This window comes from Eutrigla gurnardus, assembly GCF_963514095.1.
Source record: "Eutrigla gurnardus genome assembly, chromosome: 9".
Lineage (NCBI taxonomy): Eukaryota > Metazoa > Chordata > Actinopteri > Perciformes > Triglidae > Eutrigla > Eutrigla gurnardus.
Window position 1 is genome coordinate 6,769,279 of NC_139923.1, and position 22,516 is coordinate 6,791,794.

Below are 22,516 nucleotides of genomic sequence, written 5' to 3' on the forward strand. Positions count from 1 at the left end.
AACTGAGGCCGTGGCTGAAAAATTGATGGTCATGAAAGACCAGAAACAGTATGCTGAGGACGTGGGAAAAAATCTGACTTTGGTGGACAATTGGGAGAAGGTGATCAAAGACAGAAAATCACAAGTGGTGAGGAATCGCCAGACGCAAACTGAGGCCGTGGCCGAAAAATTGATGGTCATGAAAGACCAGAAACAGTATACGGAGGACGTGGGAAAAAATCTGACTTTGGTGGACAATTGGGAGAAGGTGATCAAAGACAGAAAATCACAAGTGGTGAGGAATCGCCAGACGCAAACTGAGGCCGTGGCCGAAAAATTGATGGTCATGAAAGACCAGAAACAGTATGCGGAGGACGTGGGAAAAAATCTGACTTTGGTGGACAATTGGGAGAAGGTGAATAAAGACAGCAAAGCAAAAGTGGTGAGAAATCGCCAGATGCAAACTGAGGCTGTGGCCGAAAAATTGCCGGTCATGAAAGACCAGACTCCACGACCAGACACCACCAAGAGAAATGGTTCTGCCGCTGACCTGTCATTGCCCAGATTGGGCACTCGTCCCTCTGCAGCAGTGCAGGCGTCCAGCATCCACCACTCTATGGTTGATCTGCATCCAACCAAGTTCCCACCGATTTCCAACAGAGGTGCACCCCCGAGGATAAAAGTGGCGTTGAAAGACCAGCCCACGAATGGGGAGATAAAGTCCAGATTTTCCACATTGCTACCCCAGAACATGAAGGGGTCAAGGCGGCCCATCAAGCTGATTCCCTAGACGCCTTAAATGAGATCCATGCTCTCTGTATGAATGGGGTTTCTCCGTGGGCTCCGGTTTCCCCAGTTTAGTTTGGTTAATTGGCAACAAATGATCAAACTACACACAAAAAAACATTCCCTCTTTTTCTCTCTGTCTTTAAATGTTGTCTTGTTCTTCTATTTCCTTCTTTCAGGAGACCATGAATGATTAGCAGCCAGGTTCTGGTTCAGGTCAGAACAAACAGTATGGGTTTCATGGTCTTCTCATGTTTGGGTTTTCTCCGTGTGCTACGGTTTCCCCAGTTTAGTTAGGTTAATTGGCAACAAATGATCTAACTACACACAAAAAAAAAATCCCTCTTTTTCTCTCTGTCTTTAAATGCTGTCTTGTTTTTCTATTTCCTTCTTTCAGGAGACCATGAATGATTAGCAGCCAGGTTCTGGTTCAGGTCAGAACAAACAGTATGGGTTTCATGGTCTTCTCATGTTTGGGTTTTCTCCGTGTGCTACGGTTTCCCCAGTTTAGTTAGGTTAATTGGCAACAAATGATCTAACTACACACAAAAAAAAATTCCCTCTTTTTCTCTCTGTCTTTAAATGCTGTCTTGTTTTTCTATTTCCTTCTTTCAGGAGACCATGAATGATTAGCAGCCAGGTTCTGGTTCAGGTCAGAACAAACAGTGTGGGTTTCATGGTCTCCTCATGTTTGGGTTTTCTCCGTGTGCTACGGTTTCCCCAGTTTAGTTGGGTTAATTGGCAACAAATGATCTAACTACACAAAAAAAACTACAACTTTCCTATTTCCTATACACTTCACTCTTCTACATTCCCTCCTTTTCTCTTTGTCTTCTTTAAATGTTGTTTTGTTTTTCCATTTCCTTCTTTCAGGAGACCATGAATGATTAGCAGCCAGGTTCTGGTTCAGGTCAGAACAAACAGTGTGGGTTTCATGGTCTCCCCATGTTTGGGTTTACCCCAGGTGCTCCCGTTTCCCCACAGTTTAGTTAGGTTAATTGGCAACAAATTATCTAACTACACAAAAAACTACTACTTTACTATTTCCTATACACTTCACTGTTCTACATTCCCAGATGTATACTGCATTGGCAAGAATTTCTGAGTATACAGCAGACCTTGCTAGATAAACTCAACTTCTGCATCGGCCAACGGCCTGTATACCGTAGGTACGGTAGCGGTACCCTAGCGCTGCTTTCTGTAAGCGGGTGCGAAAGAGAGAAAAGAGATGGAAGGAGACAGCCACAACAGTTGGGATGAAGAGGAGAAGAATAAGAGTGGTGAAGGGGGGAGTAAATGGGAGCAAGTAGGGAGAGGAGGAAAGGAAAGAAGGGCAAGCAAGAGAAAGAGAAAAAAGAAAGATAAAGAAAGTCTAGAACAGGGGTCTCAAACTTGCGGCCCGTGGGCCAATTGCGGCCCCTGGAACGATATTTTGTGGCCCCCTACCTGAAATCAAAGCTTGGTTAGTGCGGCCCGCAGATTTTTTTCTTCACTTTATCTGCGCGAGTCGTTGCCCTCTGCGCGTATTTTTTAACACAATTTGGTAACACTAACTTTACCAAAACACTGGAAATCTGACTCAAAATGAAATTATTCTATCAAAGAATAACACTTGTTTTCACAACACTTGTTTAACCCTAACTGCCTAACTATAATACCTGACTAAATACTGACAACAAATAAATGTTAATAATACTAAACAACAAAAAGCAGCCTGGTGAAAAATACTTTTATGGGGGATTTCACTTTTTATTAGCTAGTTACTAGTTTTAGCTAGTAGCTAGAAATATATCACATAAAGGTTTTAACCACACGTTCACAGAAAAACTAAAGTGCTTCCTGTCAGCAGCCGACATCAGAATGTCCTCTGCAGGGAAAAGAAGGACTGAGACGTTCTGTGAACGTGTGGTTTAAATCTTTAACCTTAAGGCTTCAGTGTTGCGTTTGGAAATGAATGCTGTTTTATTTGTGTTTTAAGAAGATGATCCTGCAACTGTACATGGATTTGATCAACATTTTGTAGGCAAGATGACATATTTTACAGTTTTTTTCAGTCGCTAACAAGCGTTTGTCCAACCAGTTGTCACATTTTCAAAACTCTAAACACAATTAGCACAGCATCGGTCTTCTGTGGCCATACCATTCACACATTTCATGTCGTTTTCACACAATATGCAGTCGTCCACAATGCTTACATTTTCTTAACAGACAAGCAGTGTTGGGAGTAACGCATTACAAAAGTAATGCCTTGCTGTAATGCATTACGTTTTGCTGTAACGCGGTAATGTAAGGCATCAAAAAAAAAAAATTGGTAATATTTTACTCGGTACAATTCTCAGTAACGTGCGTTACAATGCATTTTAAACCCGAAATCAATTGGTGTGTTGTTTTTATACAAATTTGCCAAAAGTGTGAAAGCCGGTCCGTGTAACGCTACACTATGTTAAAGGAGTCATCACCAGGAAATCGCAATTTCTCTTGTTAAAACATGCATATCTGTGTTTGACCTCAGTTGAAACTTGCCTGAAAGGCTGGAGTTTGAAAGTGGCGCCGTTTTTTTCGCTTCTGCTCTTTTTCCGAACAGGAATAGCACACAAGGGTGTGCATTCCTAAAGCACGAGATTTTGATTCTGCGCCTACGGTGACGTCACCATGGAGGCTACTTGCATAAGCCCACCCCTCTTTCACCACCCAACCCCCCCCCCCCGTCCGCTACCTGACGTCCTGCTGTAAACGTGTCTCTTCAACCGTCTCTGGCTCTTCACTCTCCGGTTCGGGTTCCGACCCTGGTTCGTACATAAATGCCTGAATTCCGTAAGGTTCGTCATTTAGTGTGTGCGCCATGACAGGGGGCTGTTTATGTTTTGGAGTCTGCATGCAGGCAAGCCCCCCCCCGGCTCTGTCCTTCCTGCGGCGAATCAACGCGCGCCTCATTACATATTATACAATGCAGATCCGGACCAGTCAAAACCTCGCGCGTAATCTCGCGTGATAAAATCGCGGTACGAAAAAGGGTCAGAACAAGCTCAATGTTTGATTAAATTTTTTTTTTTTTTTTCTAATAAGTTTTACGAATTGATCCAAAGCGATCCAAGGGGGGCTGGATACGTATAAAACCAGGTTATGACTCCTTTAATTAATCGCTGTTCTTAGCAGGCTCCATGAGCTGGACACCGACTCACGGAGCGGGTCAGAGCGCAGCCGACCCGGCACACCGAGGATCAACAGCTGAGGGGCGGCGGCGAAGAGGCGGAGGCTCCGATTCTCCCCGTCGGTTTTGAACCGCTTTTATCCGCGTCATAACGCTTTTGGTGCGTGTTTAAAACAGTAGGTTTACTTCAAAACGCGAGCGTCAGATGCTGTCAGAGCGTTTATGAACAGTGTTTTAGAGCTCCCCTAAATGTCTCAGGTAGGCTTTCAGGTAATTTCACAGCATAACACAGCGCCTTCCGGGTCATTAAAAAAGACGTACGGCAAATCTGGAATGAAAAATGGCACTGTTATTTCATCCCCGAATCCCATTCATGAACACAATATCTAATATCAGTTAACGAGTCGTTTTGCGTTTCTCGTTTTCCGTTTTTAAAACGAATAACGGGATACGAGTCATTTTCCGAAAAGCGAAAAACATCCCATCCTGCTGTGTAATGAGCTGCATTGAACACAAGAAGATCTATTGAGAACAAAAAATCCATATTTCCTTTTATTTTGGCGAAAAGTAATGCAAAAGTAATGCAAAAGTAGTGTAATGCCTTACAATTCAAAGACAGTAATATTGTAATGTAACTAATTACTTTGAAATGACAGTAACAAGTAATAAATAATGCATTACACTTTTGAAGTAACTTGCCCAACACTGCAGACAAGCTATACCTCCCAACAAAATTATGGATTGTTTTTGTATTATATACGAATGTTAACACACAACATCCCACAATAGCAAAAACAATATTCCAAACCTTAGATACAGTATTAAAACCTCTGTTTAACTACACAAAGAACCTCACAAAAAAAAACCTCAGTTCAAAAACAATATATCTCAGCTGATAATAAACAAACAATTGAATAATTGACACACAGCTGATTTATGTTGGCTAAATTGGGCTGGTTTAGACTATTTTTTCTATTACACTGACACTTATACAGTGAAAGGAGGACTTTGAGGAGTGATGTTTTCGGAAACAGAAAAAGACAAACTTTTTATCTGGGCTGTTTTTTTGTTCAGAATGCTCTTGTGTGTTTCATGGATATTTTGTTCAATGTAAGCAATACTGTAAAACTTTTTCTGTTCTATCATACTGTTAACAGTATTTCTACTGTATCTCCTGTAGTAAAAAGTAAAGGAAAAAAACTGATTTGCTTTTTACTGGAATGCTTTTGAATGTGAACATTACAACATACAACCAACCAAGAAATGTAGTGTAAAAACGGTGGATTGCATGTTTTGCATGCAAATACCTGTAAAACCGAAACATAAAAGTCTATGCAGTTTTTGTAATGTCAACAATAGCCAGTATTTTGAAACCTGGTGTACTTTGATTGACTGCATGTACCTTGTGAAGTAAAAACAAGTGTTATTCTTTGACAGAATAATTTCATTTTGAGTCAGATTTCCAGTGTTTTGGTAAAGTTCGTGTCTGCAGAGAAAGATGTGTTCTATTTTGAAATGAAGAGTTAGTATATATTTAACAAAATGTGTTTTTGAGAAGAAAAGTATCCATTTAGCCAATTGTGTTTTGTAGGTGTGAGTCTGTGTTAAGAGTTTAGAAAAAGTATGGGTAAGTGCTTGTTAGCGATTGAAAAAAACTGTAATGGGCATCCCCTCTTCATAAATGTGGTTCATGTTGAGGAAATAGCTATCTATGTATTTGCTCTACAGTCTGTTTTCGCAGGACCTGTTGACTTCCTTTGTGTGAACCAACACAGAGAGATATCTATGAAAACCGTAGCACCTTTTGCATTCACCTAAAATAACAGGCAGATACGAAGAAAAGAATATGCTCCGAGGCAAGAATCATGATATAACAGATAGAACTGTTAGGTCATTGAAGGCACATGGATATTCTTTGCTCTTTGCTCTCCTATCTCAGCTTACAGTTTTTTTTCAATCGCTAACAAGCACTTACCCATACTTCAGATTTCAAAATAGAACACATCTTTCTCTGCACACACTTGCTTAAACCAAAACACTGGAAATCTGACTCAAAATGAAATTATTCTGTCAAAGAATAACACTTGTTTTTACTTCACAAGGTACATGCAGTCAATCAAAGTACACCAGGTTTCAAAATACTGGCTATTGTTGACATTACAAAAACTGCATAGACTTTTATGTTTCGGTATTCGCATGCAAAACATGCAATCCACCGTTTTTACACTACATTTCTTGGTTGGGAACTGTATGTCTACATGTAATGTTCACATTCAAAAGCATTCCAGTAAAAAGCAAATCAGTTTTTTTCTTTACTTTTTACTACAGGAGATACAGTAGAAATACTGTTTACAGTATGATAGAACAGAAAAAGTTTTACAGTATTGCTTACATTGAACAAAATATCCATGAAACACACAAGAACATTCTGAACAAAAAAACAACAGCAAAAAGGCCCAGATAAAACGTTTGTCTTTTTCTGTTTCTGGTTCCGAAAATATCACTCCTCAAAGTCCTCCTTTCACTGTATAGGTGTCAGTGTAATAGAAAAAATAGCCCCTGCCACTGAGTCTAAACCAGCCCAATTTAGCCAACATAAATCAGCTGTGTGTCAATTATTCAATTGTTTGTTTATTATCAGCTGAGATATATTGTTTTGAACTGATATCATTGCAGAATCAGGTTTTAATACTGTATCTAAGGTTTGGAATATTGTTTTTGCTATTGTGGGATGTTGTGTGTTAACATTCGTAAATAATACAAAAACAATCCATAATTTTGTTGGGAGGTATAGCTTGTCTGTTAAGAAAATGTAAGCATTGTGGACGTGTGTTCACTGACTGCATATTGTGTGAAAACGACATGAAATGTGTGAATGGTATGGCCACAGAAGACCGATGCTGTGCTTATTGTGTTTAGAGTTTTGAAAATGTGACAACTGGTTGGACAAACGCTTGTTAGCGACTGAAAAAAACTGTAATTGGAAGTTTGGCTGTTCAATCCCAGACGCGTCCAGTCCTTATATCCAAGTGTCCTTCGACAGCCCAAACTGCATTTGAAGGCTGTGTCGTTGCGGTTTTGAATTAGCAACAAAACAACTTGGTTAGGTCTAGTAAAAAAATCATTGTTTGGCTTAAAATCATAAAGAAATATAAAACAAAACAAAAAGGCAGCAAAAGTTCTTGGTTAGTTAAGAAAGATGCTTGGTTCACACAGAATGCGAAAATCGGTCACCAACACCCAGACCTCCTCCCGACATGGACTTCTGCTGAATCATTTGAAACTAAATGTTTGTAAAACATCAAGAGCAAACACAATCCTTAAGAAAATCTGTTTCCCTCGAAACTTAATTCACAATGCAGTTTTGTTATTTAAGGTGTTGCTCGGTGTGAAATGATCCTCTGGGGACCAATATACCCACAAAAACGTCATGAAAACATAGTCAGTATGTTCTAAGATGGCGTGTTCTGAGTAGAACTAACTGGTGACTTTTTCGATTCTAGCAAGGGGACCTTTGTTGGGTGTCATTTCCCGACTCTCCCTGTACTTCTTGTGGGAATCTTCACAGCAAATATTGAATGAAGCAAAATGTAAAACAAACAAAAAAAAACCTTGTTCTGTTATTTTCCTTTCATCAGACTTATGCATAAACTTCCCTCCATTACATATTTGGGTATAAAAAGAAAACTGCTTCATATGTCTGCTAAAAACAATTCTTTATTATCCAGTATCTTGTTTCGGAGTGTCTCCTTTCTGTGAAATGAAACACATTGCCAAGGAATGCCAGTCACTTAAACCCGAGGTCTGCACTCTTTAGCTTCTGGGCAAAGGAGAACAACGCTGATTCAAATTCAATTTGAGCAGCTGCTGTTACATTTCGATTATCAGTTTACGTCCAAGGACACAAGGGAAATCACAATGAAAGAAGTTTTGCATTTGTGTGCATGTGTGTAACATGATTTAGTATTACATACTAAATTCTAAACATTGAGGCTCTAATCCAAACATCTAAAAATGTATTTCTCTTTTTTTAAGTGAGTATAGAATACAGTGAACAAAATAGCATTGGGAAATGTTAATGTAGTGATATAAATCATGGAGAAATTCTCTATTTGGTATAAATGGAATGATTGTGTCTAAAACAGGAAGCATTTTAAATGACTTAGGAAAATTCGAGTATCTTGTCATGCCCAGAGACAGAAGCTGCAGAGGTCAAGAACCACGACCTCTGGCATTGCTGGTTGACTGCTGGAAAGGCAAATTGAGCTTACAAACGTAATAAATGTCAGTTTTATCTATGTGTCCTACTTGTACATTCAAGTTTAAACCTATGCAGCCCACCAAAAACAAACATAACTTAAATGGCACAGAGCAAAACGACATTTCTCAGCGTAGGCACAAGATGCTGATGGTGCTCACATTGACGATCAGACAAACATACCTTTGAAACTGAATCTGTCTGATACGAAATCATGTAACATTTGCAATACGAAGGGAAAAAAACAGCAAAGTTCTCACGTCTCTCACTTCGGAAGAAATCTCTTTGGTCTTCAGTCTTTGCGATGTTGATGGAACGAATAAACAAAGGCTACATCTTGTGTAAAAGGACACAAATGCCAAAAGTTAAGAGCATAATGTCCGGTTGTAAAACTTTACTTGTTACATAATTTGGCACCTTCGCAATGTATAAAAGTGACCATATAAAAAATCTCTGAATCGCTGGATGAACGTACGACCCACTGGTCACTGTAAACTGGGAATGGACCACAACGTACAACAATAAGTTACTTGTGCACAAAAATAGCAAACACCAAAAACAAAAAAAATGTCACATGATCAGAAACTTTAGATTGTCTGTTCTGGTAAGTCATAGCTGCTCCACAAAATACAGCTTCAGATGAAAGTAAATGAGAGCTGGTCTCAGAGCAGAGGAATAACCACAAACTGTCTCACTCTCTGCCTTTATCACACTGACACCATGACATTCATATGCAAATAGTGTATGGCCTATATGTTGGAAGAGTTTTGGATCACTGTAATCCTCCATCCTGTCCACACTGGCTGTGTAGCAACACCTTCCTAAAATGTGACGCTGCGCTCACACCAAGCGGTGTGACTGTCTGTGGTACAAACAACAAGGTCTCTGTCGTATTCATGTCTAGATGACCTTTTGAGTGTTGATGGAGCAGCTACCATATTAGCATAGCATAGCACCCATCAATCTCAGACTCTCAGAAAACAACTATTTAAAAAAATGTTTGCATGTCATCTTGCACACAGACCTAACAAAGCATGACGTCATACTGTTTACTAATCACCATCATTATGTCGTTATTTCAGCATCCTTCTCCATCTGTTTATTGCAATAAAATCACAACTATATAGTTTATTTCAGGTTCATCCAGCTGTAGTAAACCAGCCAGTGTCTTGCTTGATCCGGTGAATATAGCTTGGTGAAATTCAACACAGCATAACAGATGGGGGATTTTGTATCCCTTTGCTGTTGCTCACTAAACACAAAAGACAGACTTCATAATGGAAAATAATGGAAAATACCATCAATAGTGATGAATATATGTAGAAATATATAGTAGAAATATGAGGGTCTCGAGGTGACCAAGATTGACGTGTGATCCCCTGAAAGCCTCAACTTGTCACTTGCAGTTCCACCATGCTTCCAAGCAAACAAGAAATCAAGGGCTGGTTACACGTGCTGGTGTCCAGCGGCACTGTTGGGTCTACCGTTAGTTCTACCATTGGGTCTACCATTGGTTCTACCGTTGGGTCTACCGTTGGTTCTACTGTTGGGTCTAGCATTGGTTCTACTGTTGGGTCTACCATTGGTTCTACCGTTGGGTCTACCATTGGTTCTACCATTGGTTCTACTGTTGGGTCTACCGTTAGTTCTACCGTTGGTTCTACCGTTAGTTCTACCATTGGTTCTACCGCCGAGTCTACCGTTGGGTCTACCGTCGGGTCTACCGTTGGGTCTACCGTTGGGTCTACCGTTGGGTCTACCATTGGGTCTATGGTCCTGCTGCCTCACACCTCACTACTTCTTTTTTTTCTATTGTATTAAAGAAAGAAAGAGGATTTTATTATAAATGTATGGATCATGAGACAATCAACACCCACCAAATCTTCCAACGACTCAGCCAGACTGGTCGCACCAAACACCATCGAAAGCCCTCTGCCAACCCCAAGAAAAGAGGGAACAGAGCCAGGATAATTTGTACACATTGTAAATGCATTTGTTGCTCAGTATAGGATTTGAAAAGGTAAATCTGTAAAAAAAACTACTTCACGGCCAGTATGAAGAGGAATGATTACAGCAACCAACAACGCTGTGGAAGTGCATGGCATGTGAGTATTGTACCAAGATAGACTCCTAAAAGTCCTAACCTATGCTCTATGGTGTGTTGAGACAGAACACAAACCGATGTTACCTGCAGCTGGCTAGGAACTAATCTCACCGTGTTCTTTCTGGTATTGTCTCTACTTTAATGAAGCGCAGAGATCAATGCACTTTTTTGACACATTTTCAACTTTCACAGGTTCAGTTTGTGCCACCCAGAGCAAACTTGCATATCATGCCAAGTCAATTATTTCAAGTGAATCTGTAGTCGAATGCACCACTTCCATAATTTGCTCTGTGTTCTGTCTGAACACCTTTATTGTTCCCTCCAATGTCTAAATCCATTTGAGGTTCCCTCTTCGGTTCTGAAATAGAGGTTGATCTGCTGTTTATTATAGAATCTCAGTTATGTCACATTTGATCCTATCTCATCAAAATGAAGGACATGAAAAACTGACCAACCAGTAAGTAAGAAGTTTGTCTAATTCCTTTCTCAGCTTTATATTCATGAAAAGCACCATTTTGTCACAGTTTACAGCTAACCTCTAGCAATAAACTACCTGATGTTCTTCTGAGAATGTCACTATTAAGTGTATGAACACGTTATAAACTGGATCCGTTTGTTTGGTTTTTCAGTGTGAAGCACCGTTGAGCTCGGTGGATCCAGCTGGATTCGATTCCTGCTGCTCAGATTTCACATTCACACCTTTTTAGCACCAATGATGAAGATCAGTGAGTGTATTCGGGGCTCACAGCTCATCACGTGAGCAAGTTCACACGGTCCGATAAAAGTCTCCTTCCACTCTCCCTGGTAGCAGCGTTACGCCTCGGCATACGGCAGGTGATACTGCTCTTCCCTCTTGTTACACCGTTTGGCCACGATCGCCAGGTAGAGCACCAGCAGAATGAGCCAGTAGCAAGCGTAGAGTATCGCCCCTGCTATCAACAAGGCTTTCTCTGTCTCACTAAATGGCTCCTGTGTTTCACAGTAGACTGTATACGCCACACCGCCGAGCAGCACCATGGCCCACACCGTGACAGGCACAGCACCGATGAAGTTGACCACGATCTTCCTACGTCCCGAAGTGCCCCATCCTGCCTTGTTGATGGTGAGCAGGGCGAATATTTTGGCAGGGAGCAAGCTGGACATGTAGAGCAGAGAGTAGAGTGACATGAAGATCATGACCAGGCTGCCACGCAGGAAACAGGCGTAGGTGGCCTTTACCATCCCGACCAGCTGGACTGTTAATAAGAAGAGCAGAATGTTCCACAGCCTTCCGCGGTAGAAGAGATGGATGACGGTGGCAACCAAGAAGAAAGGGAAGAAACCGGTGACGACGGACTCATAGGTCATCCAGAGGCTGTGCTTGTGGAACCACAGGGCGTTGTAGAGCCACTCACGGAAGTACGACTTACTCCATCGAGTCTGCTGGTTGAGCCAACGGAGATACTGGGTCGGCGTCTCCGTCTGGCACTTCGATCGCGCCGTGAATTTTGTCTTGTAGCCGAAGCTGAGCACCCGATTGGTGAGGTGACGGTCATCACCAAAGCTGCACTTGGAGCCGAGGAAGGTCTGGTGGTACCAGGGTTCCAGGAAGTGCTGGAGCAAAGAGTTCCTATACATCCCTAGGGGGCCACTGATACACTGGACACATCCGAAGTAGGACTGGCAGGCCCTCTCGACGTTGAAGGCCATCCAGTAGCGCACGCTACTGAGGAAGGAAATCCACGAGTCGTACTTGTTAAGGATCTGGACGAGGGGAAAGTGCAGAGAAGAAGATATCAACAAAGGGAAAAAAGGGAAAATGTACTTTTACGACATGTTCTAGTGAGTATCAGTCATCTCCCATGGTGGTTTTTATGCTGTGTTCACACCAAAAGTGAAGTCTTGCATTAGTCGCGCAAGTTTGACTGCAGGATAATTTGTGTTAATTAGCATCACTGGTCCTAGACGCAACAGAGAGGAGGCGGGGCTTACCTCTGCTTAGACACCAACAAGGGTTCATCACACTGAAATAAACACTATTACTGCTTTGTACAAGTTGTGAAGTCCCAGATATGCCGGGAAACCAAACGGGGTCCTGTCTGAGTTCATAACATCATCCAGAGGTGCTCGGTAAACTTCACCAAGCTGTATTCACTGGATCTAGTAAGACACAGGTCAGCTGGTTTACAGCTGGATGAACCCAAAGAAAACTGTTTAGCTGTGATTTCATTACAATAAACAGATACAAAGGACGATGAAATAACTAGATAATGATGGTGATTAGTAAAACGTTTTTGACAGGTTTGTCTGCAAGACAACAAGCAAACAACTTTTAAAATGCTTGTTTTCTGGGGCGGCCGGTGGCGCAGTGGTTAGGGCAGCTGCCCCATGTACTCTACATTCTCAACGGTGGTCCTGGGTTCAACTCCCGGCCCGGGATCAGTTTCTCACATGTCTTCTCCCTCTCTCTCTCCCTGTTTCCACACTGTCTGAATAAAACAATAAAAGGCTTGACCGGCACTCTAGCTGGAAAAAAAAAAATGCTTGTTTTCTGAATGGAGTCTGGATTGATGGGTGCTAGGCTATGCTAACATTGTAGCTGCTCCATCAGCAATCAAATTTGTCGTCTAGACATAAATACTGCAGCAATTTCTGGTTTCTAGACAATTTTATACACAGGACGCTTTCGCATCACGGCGTCATACGAATCTCATACAAGTTAAAAGTATTTTAACTTCCGTGTATATGCAAATGTTTTGAATGCCGCACATTCACGTCGCATTATTTGTGCCGCCCAGCAAAAATTTGAGGCTAATCGTGTCTTTGCATTGACTTTGTATGCAATAGCGCAGCAGATGTTTGGCGTGAACACACATTTAGTCTTCATTCATAGTCTTGTATTTACCTGCACGTCTCCCCCGACCCCTCCCACAAGTGGATCTTCCTCGAGGATCTTCAGCATTTCTATGGTGCATGCTGGGTCTAGAACTGTGTCCGAGTCGCACACCTGAAAGAGGACACAACAAACACAGAGGGTACAATAAAGCTAAGAGTCACACACACACTCAGAAATAGACATCCACTGCTCAAACGTAGGCTGCAGGTGTTGCAGAGCACTGGGTCCAATCCCTGAGAGAAATGAGAGGCTGCTGACAGATCCCAGCTGGTTCAGTCGAACTACACACAACTGGGTCAGCTGGGGACATGACCTTTGACCCACAACAAGGGCACAGAAGGCATGCAACAGCTGGCCATCAACAGAGTTTCTTGTTCAACATACATACATCGTTTTAGATTGGAAATAAGTCCATAAATTAAGGCCAATGTTGATTTTCAGGTGACTTGTATGTTCAATAGGTTTTAGTTGACACTTAAAATATAAGTTTAGGATCTTCATTGCCTGTTAGGTTTGGTGAAAAACTACTGCAATGTAAAGATATAGTGGAGTAATCTAATCCATCTGAGCAGAGGATGAAGTCACTCTCTCTCTCTCTCTCTCTCTCTCTGTCTCTCCAGGCGTTTTTACACAAAGAAGATCCCTCGATATGTTGCGATCACCCCGTTTATAAAGAACGTTGATTTGCAGCCTAACACCGTAATGGTGTCTCCTTTAACAGAAGCAACCCTGGTTTGTGGAACCACAGAGGGCGTGATGTGTAACACGTTGGCGTCGACGGTAGTGTTATGTAAATAAGTGTTGGAAATAAGATTAGCGCTAGCTCATCAAAACAACAATGGTGTTGCATTTGCATGCATTTGTTCTTCTAGACTAGGTAAATTAAATTCCTTGTTATCAGGCTGCTCAAGACTGTCCAGTTGATCCAGAACGCTGCAGTTTCTGTTGTGACAAGAAAAGGAGCTTCTCTGCACTGTTTGCCTGTAAAAATCCAGAGCAGAATTTAAAATCCTCCTCCTCACCTACAACGCCCTTCATGGTCGGGCACCATCATATCTTACAGAGCTCATTGTACCCAAGACCAATGTTAGTGGTAATCATTTCTACTAGTTATTTTGTCTTCCAGTACTGCCCTGATGACATGGATCGTTTCTGCCATATGGATTGACTATGTTGCAATTTCTGTTGTTTATTCTGTACACATCTGTACCATCCTGGTAGAGGATTCTCCACTGTTGTTCTCCCAGAGGTTTCTTCCTTTCTTCCCTCGTTAAAAGGGTTTTTCAGCGAGTTCTCCTTAGTCGATGGAGCGTCCCAGGACAGAGCATGCCGTACGCTGTACAGATTGTAATGCCCTCTGATGCATATGTGTCATTTTGGGCTATATAAATAAAATTGAATTGAATTGAATTGAATTGAATTGAAAAGGGAACCTAATTAACTTTCCATTGGCATTGCGCTCATGCTGAGTGATACGAAAAATGGACAATTCTTGTCCCTGTACATGAAACCAATAGATTTTGGTTCCTCACTAGTTCACAAGCTGCTGTGGGACTGGGTTGATCCAGAAGTACATACATACTAATTTCGGTGTCTGTGGCCCTTACCTGCACATAATCCACACTGTCCCCCAGTGCTTTAAAGGCAGTGTACATGACCTCTCTTTTCCCTCCCCACTCCTGCATGATGCAGGAGTAGCGGCAGCCTCTGACCAGTCGAGCCACTCGCGCTGCCTCCTCCATGTGCACGGTGCCCTTTCCTCCGCCTCCCACTCCTCCTCCTCCGCTCCCATCACTGTGGTAGTTTCCCTTCCACACCATACTGCCAGCCTGGTCAGCTCCGCCCATTACCTCCTGGAAAATGTCAATCATGTAGCGGTCCTCAGGCCGGTTCCCGTCCACCACCAGCACCACCTTGAGGCCAGGGAAGGAGATTCGGCGGACACTGCGCAGGCACTTCCTTAGGTAGTCTGGGTCCTCCTGGAACGCTGCGATGCAGAGGGCCACAGAGCGCCGGAGGTGCTGTGGCCGGGCAGGACTCCTCATCCGCCGGTGTTCAAGGAAGGCGAAAAGGCTCTGTAGTAAGAGATGGAGGGAGAGGAAGGCACCATAGAGGCCGAAGGAGAGGTGGTGCTGCTCAGTGTGGATGAACTGGTAGCCTTTATAAGGAAGAAACACAGTGGAGACAAGGTTAAACAAAAAGTCGTCATCATCATCATCATCATCATCATCATCATCAGGACCATCACTTTTGATTCTCATGTACATGTTTCTTTGTGTGTATATCATTGAAATTCCCAAGTTAACCTGTAACATAGGCCAGCAGGATGGTGAAGAGGACCACCGCAGCAAAAAGGGTGGTGATCACGATGTTCAGCGCATTCCTGCAGCGAGAGGGCATCTGGAGGTGGACGAGAAGGGGGGGCAGCGGGGACCCCGAGACAGGATGTCAAGGGGAGGACCAGAAAGTGAGAAGAAACATGGTCAGGGACAGGTTGGGGATTTGTGAAGTGAGATGAGCAGAGATGAGGTGGAGGTTAAAAAAAAGGCTGGAAGTTCAAGGAGAGGGAGAAGACACGGGGCAGGCTGGGAGAGAGGGATACAACTACAAGTGTTTTGTTAGGCTTTCAGACATTTACAGCAATGTCACTTAAACATTGTCATTCAGTTGTAAAGGTTAAGAATCAACACAGATCCACTGCACATCACTGAGAGAGTACTCCCTCAAGGACTGACCCAAACGCCATTTCCTGTTTTTTTCTGTAAAACCTTTCACCAGCTGAGACATCAGCATCAGTCACTGTCGTCATGGAGACATGGTATCCAGTGTAGCAGTCGTTGTAGTACTACTAAACCCTACTACCACCAGTACCATTACTAAACTCCTGCTGATACTTAACATATTGTTGTTGCTATTGCTGTTATTTCTGCTTCGATTCGAGTCTTCAAAGCATTGCTGCTGATTTTACTCTATCTGCTGCTTATACTACTCCTGCTGTAATTACTACCACTCCTCACTACTACTAGGGCTACTTTACATCATACACACTATCAACCAGCCTTCTTGCTCAGTAATGGTTAGACTATAATATTAGAAGAGGTACCAAAATTTCCAGATTGTTACCCGTTTAATCCCTAACTTCACATCTTCTTGCATTTTACCCATCAATACATTCTTTATTGGTACACAATTTATCACTGCTCACAAGATCTGGATCTACAACAACAGGTAGTACTGCTTCAATGTCTGGCAAAGAGTATCTCGCTCAGATTTGGTCACCATTCAATCACTGGAAGTGAACTGACTTTTGAACACCATCTGTTCTTCCCTCCTTCATCCCGCTCCTCCCATGAGCCCCTCTGGTGCGCTCCCTCCCTGCCTCTCTCTGGGTTAATAGTTCTAATTAAAGGCCAGCCGGGGTTTGGCCGGTGCTCGAGACCGGTCGAGACACAGGAACAACTCTGTCCTTTCATTCATGAAATTACCTCCTAACCATTACCCCCACCCACCCACCCCCCAACAAATCCTGGCACCGAATCTCACCGTCTTCCCAGATCCACACACTGCATGGGAGATCCAGCAGAAACGGTCTACGTGATATCCAGGTGCTCAGAGAAAGGGGGATTTTTGTAAATAGAGGTTTTGGAACACATACAAAAGATGTCCTTCTCAAGCATTGTTTCCTTGTGTCATCGCTGTCATTTAGAGGTTTTTCAGAATAATCTCAAAACGTTCCACTGACAGCCCTGCTTCTCTAAGATCTCAATCATCTCCTTTGTATTTTGTCTTTCTTCACCTGGTACTGATGCTGGACTGATTATTTTAGTACATCCCGTTGTTGCTGTCTTATTCTGGTTAGTAGCATCGGTCAACGTGATGAACAATCTACATTCAAGAGGTTCAGTGCATTCTTAAAAATGTGTTTGCACAAATTGCAATATGGATTAAATTAAATGATCCGTTTTTCTTTTTTAACTATCTTTTGTGTTCTCGATAAACAGTAAACATTTGAATTGTGTCCCGTGCAGCAAGATGACAAGCAACCTTTTAAAATGTCCTGTTGATCCTAAAAACAAGACTAAACAGGATATTTGATAAGTTATAGCCCTTCCGCCCAGCTGTAATCCATCCATCCATCCATCCATCTATCCATGTGTGTGAATGACATGAATGAGTCCTGTAATTACCAAATCAAAAATGGAGGAAACAAACGTTGTCTCCTGTGTCTGTGGTCACTCGGAGCTTTACGATAGCTCATATTAGTCCAGAGACCCTGAGTCTTGTTTGAGTCATCCACCACCCAGACCTCTTCCCTACGTGGACTCATTTGAACCTAATTTGTGAAATATCCAGAAGAACACAACAGACCAGGCTGCTGTGTTGGTGTGTGTGCGCGTGTGTGTGCGTGTGTGCGTGTGTGTTTGTGTGCGTGCGTGTGCGTGTGCAGTAAACCGGAGGTGAGTGAGAGATGACAGACGTAACAGTGAAGGATTGAGGAGGTTGGTGATCACCCAAGAAGAGAACTCTGCCTGTCTGTTTGTCCAGGTGAAACGACTGCTGAGAGGAGAGGCTCTACATGTTCATGTTCACTGCACGTACAACACTGAGAATGTAATGAATCACACCCATTAATCTGCCAATTTACAGCTTCACTTCCTGCTAGGTTCACATGACATCATCAATAAGATGAATCAAGGTTGAAGTTGGACATGGGCCGCAAACAGAACAGATTTTTTAAAACAAACTCAACATTAAAATCTTTTCATGTGTTTAATATGAGTGTTCTGGTGTGAAACATGGATAAACCTTATGCTGGTGATGAGGAATACATTTATTCTGTGATTTCAGGGTAATATGCCACTAGAGGGCTCTCTCAGTGCCTCCACTGACGTTTTCTCTTTGACAGACCTCATTACATGAAGAAGGAAGTGATGTGGCTGGGTCACATCTAATGAAATCCAACAACAACAAAATAATGCCTGAAATTGGATTCCAGTCGTGTAATTGTACCTGCTATTGAAAGCCTCTGCCCTCCATTCATGTTTTGTGGGGAAAAGCTCAGTTTAACAATCGTTGAACATGTGGTATAGGGTTAACTAACACATGACATAATCCTCAATATGCAAAGTTGCCTTCATTAACGGAGAGGATGGTGAGAGAAAGGGAATGACGCACACCAAATGGTCAGGGGTCGGACCATGTGGGCTAACTAAGCGCCCCAGCAAGCTAGCTAACTCAGCTGTCCACTAGTTAGCTAGCTTGGATACTAATTCCACTACTGTAATGTTGCACTGATAGTCTTCACTGAAAATCCTCAGTGAGTCCTACACTTGACATAAGTTGGGTTACTTTATACTAAGGCTGTCAAAATTAACTTAGGCTAAGGAGGAGATTCATTTGTGGAATTACGCGTATAGGCACATTGTTTTTAACGCATTAATGCTCTCTGAATGAGACATTTGAATATAAAAAAACAAAGAGGAACAATCAATAACACGCAGCCTCATAAAAATAGTAAGACCACCATACCCGATCCAACTGCAGCAAAGTGACGTTAACCTCTCACTATGGAGCCTAATAAGCCGCCCAGCTGCAACAATAACCTGATGAACAAACATGTTAAATCATCATCAGCAGCTGTGGTATCAATTAATTAAACTGAGAAGTTGTCAGCAGTGTGTCTGCCTGTGAGAACCTGTCAGGGTCTCCACCGATGTATTACAGCCTGATGTAATGTTAGCGAATGTCGGGTGGGGAGAGAGAGAGAGAGAGAGAGAGCAGTTAATTTGAATAAATGCTACAACTAGCCACAAGCTAAGATCCTGTGTCTTGCTGTCAGCCAGAGTGAAGGTTAGGCCTGAAGTTAGCAACAACTCTGGCTGCTCCCGCTCACGAACACTTAAGGTGGACTGACCTTTAAGGTGGACCAGTACTATTTTCGTTAAGTGACAAGCTGCTCCTCATAGATTTTTTTTAATCTCTAATATTTATTCTAACTGTCTAACTGATAGCACGGGTAAAACAGTTAATTATGAATATCCCTACTGCAAACTACTGAAAAAAGTGGTATCGGTGCATTCCCTATGCCTTCAATGACGTCATTTGTCTTTCCATTCCCACAACAATACAGAGAAAGTTTGAATTTTTCAGGTATATTTATGAATCGTGATTAATCCACAGCTACACCGTGATTAATTCGACAATTTTTAATTGTTTGACAGCCCTTCTTTGTTGCTACAACAGTCGCTATGGCAACGGTACACATAAAAATGGCTGCTGCTCTGACGAATACTGTTACGATGATTTGAAGAATTTCCATTGTACTCCTATTTTATGTCTCTGGTATACCAGCAGGCTTGGTGTAAAAGGCAACCAGACCAGGTCCAGACCAGGTCCAGACCAGACTGGTCCAGCATGGCAGTGATGCCATGGAAAATCAAACAGGGCGGCGTTTTCTTTGGAAATGGCAGTAGCCTTCAAACTGCCGCTTTGAGGCATTCCTGTCAACTGTTTCCTAACAGTCACGGTCCGTCTCCACAGAGGGGAAAAAGCAGCACATACAGTATATATGCAGCAGGCAGCACAAACACACAAACACAGTGAAAATGTACAGGGAACACAGACAAATGTTGATTCTTTAGCTATTACAGAGTCATTTTACTACTTTCCCCAGCAATTAAAGCAGCAGTTGTGGAATTAATTTAGTGCTATTCAAGTGATTAGTTCACTCACTCACTCTCACTCACTCACACAAGCAGAAAAAATATTTTCTCCCCCTCACAATGCAAACACGTTCACCACACAAGCCAGTACACACTCAGATCTTTGTCCTGCATTAAGCTTTAATGTAGCTCATTTCAATTTTTCTAAAAGTTTCTATTCCGATCTGTCCCTCTTGAACATGTTTGTACTAATATTCATTTTCTTTCCCTAACCTTTACATGACATTGCTCAAAATAAAGAGAGAGAGAGAGAGAGAGAGGGAGGGATGAGAGTGGACCACCAAAAGACAGATTTGGCTTACCTTTCTGTCTTAGTTGCAATGATTTACATCATAAGGACATTGACTCTTAATGCAAAGTATAATGAAAGCCTTACCTTCCTGATCCAGCGGACCTGTCTTTGTCTCCCCCTTATGACTCCCCCCAGATCTCCGTCCGCCTGGTCCGTCCGTTGAGCCGGGACTTCTAGCCCTCTCCTCTCCTCTCCTCAGCACAGCACTCTCCTTGTTCTGCACCCCTCCTTCTACTAGGTCACACTACATCTTTATTCCAGCTTGCTTGCTTAATTCAGGAGATCCCACATCCAAAAATAAAGCAGGCAGCTTAAATCACCACCCTCCACCACTTCTCTGAGCCAGCCTCCCGGCTGCCTGCTCCTCCTCCTCCTCCACCACCACCTCCCTCTATCTCCCAGGGACAGACCCTGGGCAAGAAGCCCCCCAGCTGAGATGTGATCACAGGTTGTCAGCCAGCAGCTGATGCTGGTGTATTCTTACGTCTGTAGCCTACAGGTAGGAGGGGGGTCTCTGCCTCGGGTGCTCTTAGTTTCCATCACGAGCATGGGGCCATAGTGATGATGGTGAAGGTGAAGGTTGAAGATCGCAGGCCAAGTGTGGCGCTCAATCTCGTCCTCACGTGTGATTTCTTCTTTGCCCCCAGCAACGAATCATCCCAGATTATTTCCCCCTCCTCCCTTCTTCCTCTGTCCTGTGCTGCAGTACCAACTCGTCTCTGCATCCCCCGTTTGCAGCAGAGCCTGTATCCTTCTCCTCCTCTGTCACACTTTCCCGACTCGCTGGCAGACTGACACTGCTGAGCTTCTCCTCCACAGCTCCCCTCTCTGTCTCCTGTAACCCCCTCCCTTCCTCTTCCCCCCTTCCATCTCTGGACACCCCAGCTAGCTCCCTATTTCTCTGCAATGCAGCCAGCAACCTCCAACAAGCCTGGGGACTGTTTGACCAGAGCCCCTTCTCCTCCCCGCCTCACTCAAAGCATCCTTTATGGGCTTATTTATTTACCCTCCCTCTCTTTCCTGTTCTGAGGCTGAGCTGCTGACGTCCTGCAGGTTGCTCGGTGGGGCTGCAGCTAAACACACACTGCACTACGCCTCATCGCGTCCACTACATCACAACGCACCTCATTTACATGAGAATGCACATTATACCTCCAAAGGGCTACAGTGGTTCCGCTCAACCACCCGGCATGCATGGAGAGTTTAAGTCCCGCCCCTTCCAGTGTCCCCCATGGGACCTTGTTTCAGAACACACATAGTCAACGGCGAGACAAATAATGGTTTGATCCAATTTGAACCATGAAGTCCACATGTGATGTTTGTTACTTTAAAAGAGAATTCATGTCCAGAACGTCTGTTTGGTGTCGTATCATTTAGTTTAGTGTGAAACTGGTCGGTGAACTACACCTCAAACAATGCTTGTCACCAACAAGGGCGCCTGTGGCACAGGGGTAGAGCAAGTCCTCCAATTGGATGATTGGGGGTTCAATCCCGGCTCCTCCCGTGCGCATGCCGAAGTGTCCTTGGGCAAAATACTGAAGCCCAAATAATCTACCGTCAGTGTATGAATGAGTCTGAATGGGTAAATAGACTGAATGTAAAGGGCTTTAAGGGGACTTCAAAAGTGCTATAGAAATGTAGGTCCACTTACCAACCCGACATTTAGCTTGTCTCACTTATCTCAGCTGTTGTGTTTTATCCAGCGACTGTTTTTATCAGAAGAGAAAGAAGGAGAGAGACCTGTTGTTATAGTAACGTTACATCCTGGTACCCAACACACAGAGAGACCTGTTGTTATAGTAACGTTACATCCTGGTACCCAACACACAGAGAGACCTGTTGTTATAGTAATGTTACATCCTGGTACCCAACACACAGAGAGACCTGTTGTTATAGTAACGTTACATCCTGGTACCCAATACACAGAGAGACATGTTGTTATAGTAACGTTGCATCCTGGTACCCAACACACAGAGAGACCTGTTGTTATAGTAACGTTACATCCTGCTACCCAACACACAGAGAGAGACCTCACCGATAAACATCAGATGTGTAATTCATGGTACATTTCTTACAGGATCAACTAATTATTTGTCTCTCACCGTCGACATACATATTTATCCCGAAATAAGGTCCCATAGTGGAGACAGGAAGGGGCGGGACTTAGCCTCTGTAGAGCCTTTCTCACGCTCCCCCTACGTTCTCCTTCATGGCTCCCTGACTGTAACACGTGGAGTAATTACTGTAATGACCCTCTTCTCTCTGAGTGGTAAAACTAACTGTCGGTGCCCACATTACAGGCTGTGAGTCAGACCACCACAGTCAACTGAACATAGTGGGCTTTTCAAA

At 43.1% G+C, this 22,516-nt stretch overlaps 1 protein-coding gene across 1 annotated transcript; it reads right to left on the reverse strand.

Annotated features, from left to right (window-relative positions):
* Positions 1-7,561: 7,561 nt before the first annotated feature.
* has3 (hyaluronan synthase 3) lies at positions 7,562-20,467 on the reverse strand. Its single transcript, XM_084017796.1, has 5 exons — positions 20,252-20,467; positions 15,460-15,553; positions 14,761-15,311; positions 13,163-13,264; positions 7,562-12,021 (listed from the first exon to the last, which is right to left on the reverse strand). The coding sequence occupies exons 2-5, from the start codon at positions 15,551-15,553 to the stop codon at positions 11,092-11,094; spliced, it is 1,677 nt and encodes a 558-aa protein (XP_083873922.1). The 5' UTR covers positions 20,252-20,467; the 3' UTR covers positions 7,562-11,091.
* Positions 20,468-22,516: the final 2,049 nt, after the last annotated feature.